The sequence below is a fragment of the Eurypyga helias genome, unplaced genomic scaffold, assembly GCF_000690775.1.
Source record: "Eurypyga helias isolate BGI_N326 unplaced genomic scaffold, ASM69077v1 scaffold10385, whole genome shotgun sequence".
NCBI classification, from domain to species: Eukaryota; Metazoa; Chordata; class Aves; order Eurypygiformes; family Eurypygidae; genus Eurypyga; species Eurypyga helias.
The window spans coordinates 28,888-39,542 of NW_010249485.1; the positions used below are offsets into that span (position 1 = coordinate 28,888).

The window sequence follows — 10,655 nt, forward strand, 5'->3', positions numbered from 1 at the left end:
CGAGAATGCCATCTTCCTGACACCCACCCTTTGGATATTGATAAGATTGATAAGATCCCCCCTCAGCCTCCTCTTCTCCAAGCTGAACAGACCCAGCTCTCTCAGCCTTTCCTCAGGTGGAAGGTGCTCCAGGCCCTTCATCATCTTAGTGGCCCTGCACTGGACCCTCTCCAGGAGTTCCTTGTCCTTCTTGAACTGAGGAGCCCAGAACTGCTGCCTGGGTCCATTTTTCCACTCTCTGCATAGACCTGCCACCTATTTCTGGCTTGTTTTCACGAGCTTTTCCACGCTGTTGTGTGAGCAGAATAGCATGTCTCTGCTCACTTTTGCGAGCTACTCCTTGCTCACATGCTTGGTGGGGAACGGGAGCAGTGGTCCCACACAGTGGACTTTCTCTGTGCTCAACTGCTGTTGAAGCAAAGGGTCAGTGCTGGGGAGCAGCACAGCTCCATATGGCTCTTCCTTCCCTGTATGGGAATATGGGTGAGCTCCAATGTCACCGTAAGTTCTGTTATAACCCACACCAGTTTTTGCTTGTAAAAACACATAGTTCAGTCTGAAATTTTCCAGGCTTATCTTCTAGCTTGATGGTTAGCTTTAGGGAATTTAAGTAAAATCAGATAGTACATCTTTTAATTCAATAAAGACTGAAAAGGAGCATGAATGTATGTACACAGAAGCCTGCCTCCTGCTTCTAGCCAGCCTTGTATGAGACACAACCATAAATAAAATTGACCTGGGCAGAGTGGTAAATAAAGACTCAAACCTTTTGTCCATATTAGCATGACCAGGACAAATGGCTTTTAGATATTGCACATCCTTGGGTGCATGCCTATTCGCATCATTGTGGAAATTGGTCCATGATTGGTATATGATTTGGTGAGAGATACTGCGAGATTTAGCCATGAAAGAAATCTGGCCAAACTAGATCTCTACCAGTGCCTTCTCCCTTCCTTAGTTTTTGTAGGAATAAATTAATGATCTGGGGAGAGGGTAGGGGTGGAGCAGGTTGCCACTGTGTGGTGACTAAAATGGTGTGCATAGAAGTTTTATTGTATATATTCTGGGAGGTGGTGGAAAAGGTAGCGATCTTGTTAACCCAATGGCTGGTCGGCTTTAGATATCCGTGAATACATGAGTCCAAAATCCTCTCACACTCTCTTTAAAGAGAAAAGTGGTAACAGAGAACCCTTTTAGTATTTCATTTCTTATAAGACTGCCAGGAAGCTCTTTGAATAGTTCTGCCTTGTTTTTAGCACCTGATATTTGAAGCTATAACCAGAGCATTGAGTTCAAACACAACTTGAACTGTTTTCAGAGGCTTATCCAGCCTTGCAGCATAACACAGTCATTACTCCAAAAACTCTTTCATTAAATCAGCCTGTCTTTCTCCCAATTAGGGTAAAATCCTGAACAGAAAAGGATGCTGTCCTATTTGCACTGAAAGTAAGTTCTTTCTTCACATTCTTTAAATTCTTTTTTATTCTTTTAGAGAGAATAAATATAGAAGAAGTATATTTGCTTTTTTTGCCTTCTTTTTAGAGGTGGCTAAAGGGCAGGTAATTATTGCTGGCCAGAGTTTTTGCCTCCTATAAATCTGTAAATTTAAAATAAAATACTTGGGTTTTTTTTTTTGTTTTGTTTTTGGGGTTTTTTTTTCTAAATGACATTTGTATTGTCAAATCTGAGGTGCTGCTTTTTGAAGGATATAGTTGGCCTGTAAAATTTGTAGATAATAAATGAATGGAGTTGTAATTCTTAGGGCTGGGTACCTTTTATACCTGTGAATAACAGCCTAGCTATATGTATATCCAACACCTCTGCAGATGATTTGTGCAAGTTAAAAAAAGGTGTACAGAAATCTGAGACACAGTCTGGGGCAGCAGTGGAAAGTACAATAGAAAGCTGTCCTTCTGCCTGCATGATGTTTAGCTCAACCATCAGCTTTTTATCCCTTTACTCTTCAGGAATGATCATATTATGCCATCACTTGTGTTCTCTTCTAGTCAGCAAAGCCCCTACACAAATACTTTAAGCGTGTCCTATTTAAATCAACAGGGAGACCTGTCTTCACTGAAGTTAACAGGGTACAATTACATATTTCCTTCAGGACATGTTTACGTATTTTACCCAATAGGGACAGACTGCTAAAATGGCGTTTTATGATTTATAGGAAGGATCCTGAAAGAAGGAACGGGTTTTTGAAAAGAGTTTTTCCTATTCTTTTGTCTAAAACTAAATTGGTTTTGCTGATTAACTTAATGCTGGGTGCTCTGGGATTGCACAAGTTCCATATGCTAAATATCTGGTTTTCCACTCTGCAGCTCAATTATTTTGAAACATGTAACTTGTGATAAATCGTTTGCAAGTCTTCAGTATCAGAACGAAATTAAATACAAGTGACAACCTCAGAAACACTTGAAATAATACTAAGATGAGGGAGAAATGAAAGAGGATTCAACTGACCTTCAGTAGATTTCGTGTTAGCACAGTTTCAAAGGAGAAGAAATTTGCATAGACCTCTGCTTGAACATGACGTCATTAGTGTCATGAATTTATCGATCTCTATCCTGCCACTGTTCTTATACTTCAGTCTCATTAAAACCTCCTTATGTGTTCTTTCATAACATGAGAGAGGGAGGAAAATAATGGGGCCAGACATTCCCTCAAAGCACTGGAGACCCTCTACTGTAAAGAGAGAAGAAAGAAGACAGTACAGTAACTCCTTCAGAAATGTTGCTAGAGAATGTGGACTTGTGATAATTGTTTCATGGGAGATGGAGGCAAAAAAAAGTATCTTCAAAATAAAAATAACTTATCTAGGAACAGGTTACCTAAAAAGTCCAAACTTTTTTGTGATATAAGAAGGGAATGGTCATGGCTGTAAATTAAAGGCAGACCACTGTTGGTTGTCCTGCTGCCATGCAGGTCAGTAAAGAGCCTGGCTTCACCTTCCCAGTAACCTCCTTCTAGGTACTGGCAGACTGCTCTTAGGAATCCTCAAAGCCTGCAGGATAAACTACCTTATTCCCTTAGCCTCTTAGGAGTCCTGTCTGCACTGCACTGGCCGTATGTGAGTCTGGGCGGCTTGTTGCACTGCCCCACCATGGCATGCTCCTCTGTTGCACATGAAACAGAGGGATCCTTTTTCTTGGAGAGGTGTCTCACTGTGGAGTATTTGGAGGAGAGCTGATGCTGAGCCGATTCTAAGCTTTTATGAGTAATAGGCTGTTCCCAGTTTTTATCAGGTAATGTAATCAAAGAGCTTAAATACCCACTGTCATCAGCCGTGGTGACTACCACTAGCTGTTTTAACATTAACGTTTTAACAGTTGCCCTTTGCAAGGAACTAATTTCACCTTTGAGCCAGAAGTCCTGTAAATCTCATCACGACATAAGACAGGCAGAAGGCCTAAGGATTTCAGTGATGATCACTATCTCAGATAGTAATTAGAAACTTTGCTAATTCAGCCAATTTCTGATGAGATAAGATGTACATGCAGTCCTTTCCCTCACCTACCCACTCATGTTGATCCTCTCTCCACATATTAATGCACCAGACATTTCTAGCGGTCCAACAGATATTAATTTTCCAAAGTAAAAATAACATAGGAGTTACAAGAACATACTGTACACAGGAGAGCTTTGAGTACAGTTTAAATGCAGCCAATTTCTATGAAGTGGGTCAAAAACAGTCATGTTGTTAAAGGATACACTTTAAACTGAAAAAAATAAAAATCAAAGGATTATTTTCAAAGCAGTTTGTTGCAGAGAGAAAAAGTACCTCATCTCCTAAAGGGCTAGAGAGCCTCTTTTGTCTACTGTTGCCGACGTTAACTATGGTTAGTTTTGGCATGTTGCTCTTTAAGCTTCATGGCTGGCTTACAGTTATCACTAATTAAACACAGTGGTCATACCAGTGGAAAATTCAACAGTTTAGTTTATGCTGCTGTAAAAATGTAATTAAATGTACTCTTTTGGGCTTGATTTAGAAAAAATCACTACTGACGTCAATTCCATAAATTAGTAATCCTATGTTAGACCAAGGTCATTTTCATATTAAAAAAAGAAAACACTACACCTGAGTTCAAATAACATTAACAAGCCGCTCTCAACTCCAGACAAAGATGGGAATTTGCAGTGAAGGTTAAATCTTTGTTATTGACGAAGAAGAATTGGTAGGCCTTGCTGAAATTACAGCAGGCGATATGAGAGCTTCCTGCTGCAACAATGTAGATCTATTTTAATTATGATCAATAATCCTAACACAGTCTTACCCAAGTCATTGTGAGGATTTACAGAAGACGTTTTTTAAGAGTGGACTGCAGTCATCGAAGTCTAGCGGTCCACGTGATTAATTTTGAGGCAGAAAATTTTGCTCATCACAAATTATTCTGCAGCTTTTTTAATTGACAAAATGACCAATGGAGCTAAACCAAACTCATGGGCATTTGGACCCAGCCTTAGGAGCTAAAGGGTGATATTTTCAACTGGTTCTGCATCTTTTTTATGTGTTTTTATAGAAATACTGAAAAAAAAAGCTGGGGTTTAGGCAATTGTAGGTACGTGTGAGATCAGGGAGTGGGACTGAAGTGCCACTGGTTGGTCCTGGTTTTTGTGTTATTTCCTTGCCATGGAGGAATACATCAACAAAAAGACTGCAATTGTTTATTCATACTGGAATGCTGTTCATGATTTACCTCCTCAGTCATTTCAGTCCTGATGGTCTACTGTATAAATATGTATTTGGACAAATTGGAATAGCTATTTTATTTATGAAATAGACCATAAAGACTCCTGTGGAGTTTCTGACACCACACCTTGTAATGTGTATTATATCAAGCTGCACTATGAAGCAGTTACGAGGAAAGTACTCTATGGCTATGCATTTTTTACAGAAAAGCTAATGAAATTCTATTATGCGTGGTCTGTAGCTAGTTTTCAGAAGTTAATAATGTGTTCTGCTTGATTTAGGGCTTAATTCAGCATATGGGCTAATTGCATTCAAAGTTTCATTTTATTTTTCAAAAGCTGAGATCTTTTTGAATTATAGATGTGCAACCACCCTTAACTAGTAAACTTGTATTTTTTCCTCCCTCTCCTTACTTACTAAGTGTCCAAACCAATTTTAGTTATAATTTAAAGTATATTTTTCTTGGCCACTCTTAACTAGCTACAAGCCCAGAAGAGTGTGACCAGACATCTGGACATCTTGGACTTCAGTTGACTGCTCTGATCTCCTGAAAAAATAAAACAAGCTATTCCATGAGTACCAGAGCTAACAGAGCCTGGTTTCCTATGGATTTGCGTCCCATTTCCTTTATATCCCAACAAATAATAAACACAGCTAGAGACAATATATCCTGTGGCTGCTCTGGGGCTACAAGTGTGCTAATTGCCCAGCCAATACATTCATGCTCTCTGACTGGTCAGGATGTGTGTGCTGACTGTCTGTCTGGCCTCCACCAAGCCGTATATATATCTCGCCTTCCTCGAAAGGCTGAGTACTGTCAGGGGGTGGGGCATGTGGGTGTTGGGTGGAAGGCAGAAGGGTACTTTTTGGCAACACCTTATTTCAATAAGTGGTTCTTACCTTTACTCAGCATACTACTTACTAGAAATGAGTCGTCTTGCAGACTTCTATCCATATGTATTGACCAAAACAGGTCATGATTTCAGAAACTATTAGGGTATTTTTTTGGGGGGGGTTTTTTTGGGTTATTTTCCTTATGAGAATACATTAAAACTAGGGAAATGTTAAAATGTTCTCTTCCTTGCTATTGCTTTTTCAGACTCCTTTTTTTTTCTATGGATAAATGTTTTCAAAACCAGTGCTCCTTGCCCACAGTTACCTTCCCTGTTACCCTTTCTAATGAAAGTCACTATTTCATTTGAATTGGGCACATGATTTGTAAATGCAAGGAAAGCGTGCCAAGAGTTCTATAGTATTCACTGTGGTACCTAAATACCATTATTATTAGTTTGTAAGTAAGTAAGCTGTAGAGTGTTAGGTGGGTGCTGAGCAAACTGCATTAATCACACATGTAGTTTAAGATTGTCAAATGCAAAAGTGTGAAGTCCATATTTAGTTGCTTAAAAAACAAATGTGAAAACTGTCGAGCTCCCAGAAGCTTTTACAAAAGCCAGAAGTTTTGAATACTGGTTTGGGAACCTAAATGCAGGATTTTCAAAAGAGGTTTAGAGGTGTTTGCAGCCAGCTCCCAATAATGTTCAATCAGAGTTGATTGCCTAAGGTGCTTTGAAAATCACAGCCTCCTGATCATAACTCTGGGTCCTTCCTTTGAAAAATCTGTGGTTTTCAGGGACAGAGAGGGAATGGGTATATTTGCCTTCATAAGCACATGTAGATGGGCAAAAGAAGACATCAAAGACAATGAATGCCAGGTTCAAAACAAGCAGGAGGCAGGTTGTTTTCATGTACTTTGCCCAAGTATCTTGTGGATACTGAATTTTTTTTTAGGGTTCAAGGGGAGACTGGACAAATTCACAGAAAAGGAGTCTATCAAAGGTTACTAAATAAGGAGGTACCGTGTCTAGCTCATAAAGTCCCTAACATGAAAATAATTGGAGGCTAGCAGAGTCTTAGGGAAAAGTATCATATATAATTGCCCTTTTCTAACTCTGCTCCAGACAGCTGATAGAGACAAAGAGTATCCACAATAAGCTGGGAACAATTTAAAAAGAAGGGAGGATCTTCAACCACGACCCTATGCTGTGTTCGCACAAGCTAGCAAAATTCATGCCTCATTGCTGGGGAATGTTGCTTTGGTGATGCAGCAACACCTCTCCGTCTATTACGTCCCAACAGAGGAGCAAGTCACACAAGATCCTAACTAGAAAACCAGCGCTTCCAATAGATTTCAAAAACAGCCAAGCAGAAAGACTGGTTTGTTTCAGAAGGAAAAAAAAAAAAGATGGGGGGAAGCAGCAAACCATAAAACATGATGTGATTGAAACTCTCCTAAAAGGAAATAAACAACCCAAAACCTAAAACCTAAAAAAAGAACTCTCTTAATGTTGCTTGTCTCTTGCCATCTTGTTACACCCGGTATTTAAGGTTTATTTCTAGGCCAACCAGTTCTTACTGACAGAGCCTGAATTATCGCATACCCTCTTGCAGGGTGTGGATTTTTTTTTTTTTTTTAAAGCCCACAATTTTAACAAACCTTTCAAGAATGTTTTACACAGTGATATCAGAGAATCAATTATTCAGGCTGGTTTTAGGTAGATTTTCCCTCCCCCATTTCATTGCTTATTAAAGAAAACAGCTAAATTTGGATCAGATATTCAGCTATCCAGTCCAAAATACATTCTTTTTTATTTTAACTGCACTGCATCAAGTTGACATATGACGTGATACGATGTAGCATAGCATAAAACAACATTACTCTGCATAACACGTTAGAAATTAAAAATAAATATTTCCCTTGGATCCCATTGGAACTATCAATTTTACTTGCACATCTCTAAATTATGTTTGTTCCTCTCATGTCTTGCCTCTTCGCCACTTGCTTAGGTGAAGCGCTAACCTCCCCCTCCTGATATGTTAGTTAATTAACATGTATAACATATCCACATTCTTGACTTCCAGAAAAACAGACTCAAACCAGTTCTGTCTGAAATCTTCACTGATGTTGGGCCTGATTTTTTTCTTGATAGCTTCCCTGTTTTGGTAAAAGTTGTCAATGTCTAATGCCTGAAAAAATGAAAGAGAATCTGAGCAGGTAATAAAATGTATCTTAATATTCATCATGCAGATAATTACATGACTACATAAGGAAATCAGAAACATGTTAGTATGATTTAGTAACCATAAAGTCAGATGGTCTCCATATGAAATCTATGGATTTTTTTTTCCCATTGGTAAAAATTACAGCAGTGATTAAAAACTGTATGGTTCCTGCCAATTTATGGAGAACGAAGTAATCTTTTTATGGACTTTGGAAAATAGTTGTTGATATCCTTATTGGTATCAGTGAGGAAAATTAGACTCACAGAAGTGCATTGTTTTAAAAGCACTCTCTTATCTTAGTGTCTTGGTTTTCAGCTTAAGCTCTGCTTAAAGTCTGTCGAGGCTGATTTCCAGAGGTGTTTATCAAATATGGTTCATTTTGACTTCTAATGGGACTGTCAACATGATGTCCTTGAGAAACTGAAACTTTTGATCCCTGATTGCCAGATGTAGTAAACAGTTACAATAATGATGCCAAGACTGGTTACTGGCTTAGCTAAAGAAGCACTCATATGGCAAGTTAGGGATAAAGTACAAATCTCCCAACCGCCAGCCCTATGATGGCACTGCACCGTGCAATGAGGGAGACTGAGGTTAGACTTTAGGAAGACCTTACTCACAGTAAGGACAGCCGAGCACTGCAGCAGGTTGCCAGAGGTGGCCGTGGAGTTGCTGTTACTACTGCTCCTTAAGAGCAGGATAGACAAATGTCTGTCAAGAATAACATAAGTACAAGTGATTCTGCATTACAGCTGGAAGAGGTGATGTCTCCTGAGGTCCTTTTTAGCCCCATTTTCTGTGTCTCAATGTATGTATCCTTGCACCATCTTTAACTGCACCTAGAAAAACACACCAGAAACATTATAGCTGCCTTAGCATAGCACTCTGCCTAGGCTGAAAAACCCTGCTGAGAAAGGTGTATTGTGTCATCAGAGCTGCATTGCACTCCACTGAAGGAATTCCCTGCCTCTTCTCTATAACATCCATATATCCTTCTTTTTTGGAGGTTTGAATTTGCCTTTCTTTAGCTGCCTTTTCAGGCTAGCCATTGTTAGTTGGATAATTTATTTTTTCTTAGTGAATAAATTTTATTCACTGTTACTCTCCCCTCCTTTGTTGGTTTTTGGTTTGGTATTTTTTTGTTTTTGCTCTTTTGATTGATGCTGTTCACAGCTCTCTGATTACTGAGTCAAATTTTGTTACTGCACCAATCCCTCTCCCTAAAACAGGAATCTTCTTTCATAAGCAGCCTCAGCACATGGGTATCCAGCTGGCAGTAGCAGCGTGCATTTCTTTGCTTTGAGACTCCTTCTTAGAGGAACAGCAGCAATGAGATGTGGTTAGGGCCTATTGTTATAGCAGAAGGCCAAATTGCAAGCAAATTTGGTGCTCTCTTTGATTGTGAGACAATTCAATCAATTGCTGGGTAACTGCAGGGTAACTCAGCATCATTGACATGAGTGTGGAAACTTTCTGCCTTTGAGCTGCGGCATCTCCGACCATTGTATGGCTGCAAACATCAATGAGAAATCTCCCTCTGTTTGCTATGATGCAAATGATTGGTAGAGACACTGTGCCCCTAGATAGCCATTGCATCATGCTAGTCATGTACTCCCAGAGCTGGCAACAGACAGGCTTCTCCAGAGAGTAATTCCCCACATATTGAAAGACATGTCTAAAACTGATGAGATGAAAGGCTTTCTAGTCATGCCTGTTTCTCTGTCAGTGAGAGGAAGACTGGATGAATTGCTTAGACTAGACATCTAATTTTGGAACACTGGAGCTAGGTGGGAAGGCTCCCATCACACGTCTCGAGAGGCATGAGGGCTCTGCAAGCGCACTCGCTAATATCATGAGGGGCGCTTGTATTTTCTGGAAATGAAATAATTTTAACAATTTAACCGGCATTGCAATAACCTAAACTGTTTGGGTGGTACATTATGTTTAAGGGACAAACACATAGGTTGGAAGATGTGTCTCTGGTTCCTAGCTAGCTGTTAACCTTCCTAAGCTGTCTCAGGGATAAGTGGGCCAAATAGCGGTTCCCACCTGCTTTGGGAAAGACTTCTACTAAAGTCACAAAGCTTCTGTTTCTCAAAAATATATATTCATAGCGGGCATCAACCAAATCTGCCTTGTAGGGCAGATAAGTTAGGTGTGAGCAGCATCCTCTAAGTTGTTAACAACTGCTTTTTTCAAGCTTTGATTGATCCTTATATGGCGCTTTTGTTTCTCACTCACCTGCAGAGCCTGGAGTTTGCACTGTATTTGGAGACCCTCACTACAACACTTTTGATGGACGGACATTTAACTTTCAGGGAACATGTCAGTACGTTTTGACAAAAGACTGCTCCTCCTCTGCCTCGCCCTTCCAGGTGCTGGTAAAAAACGATGCCCGTCGGACCCGTTCTTTCTCCTGGACAAAGTCAGTGGACCTTGTGTTGGGCAGAAGCACTATCAGCCTCCATCAGCACCTCACTGTGAAGTGGAATGGGACCCGCATCTCACTACCTTGCGAGACACCGCAATTTCAGATCAATTTGGATGGTTATTTGCTGAAAGTGACAACCAAAGCAGGTAGGGCAAATGTTTGTGTCTCCTTGAAGAATTTCTCAAGTGCAACATGAACAGCAGTTGGTAAAAAAGAATGATAGTGGTAATAAATGTGGTTATAATTCTTTAGAGATCTGAGGAACCCAAAGTGCTTTCAAAATCCTTGCAGCCCACAAGCAGACAGAGATCCCAGCTATGAGTTTGAAGTCTTTGCAGAACCTTTGTTAAGCTTAAGCTATGTTTCATTCTGTAACTGACAGTTTAGTGCCTGCATAGATGAATGTGCCCTGTTCAATATATTCATCAATGGCCTGGACGAAGAGGTAGAATGTACTCTCAGCAAATTTGC

General features: G+C 39.9%; 1 protein-coding gene across 1 annotated transcript in view; it reads left to right on the plus strand.

Moving 5' to 3' along the window:
* The window catches only part of LOC104509434 (BMP-binding endothelial regulator protein-like), a gene marked incomplete at both ends in the record, with an annotated part of 21,792 nt that extends 11,462 nt beyond the window's left edge, over positions 1 to 10,330 (plus strand). Inside the window, 2 exon segments of the mRNA XM_010151374.1 lie at positions 1,401 to 1,446; positions 10,001 to 10,330. Coding sequence (XP_010149676.1) covers positions 1,401 to 1,446; positions 10,001 to 10,330 — 376 coding nt within the window.
* Positions 10,331 to 10,655: the final 325 nt, after the last annotated feature.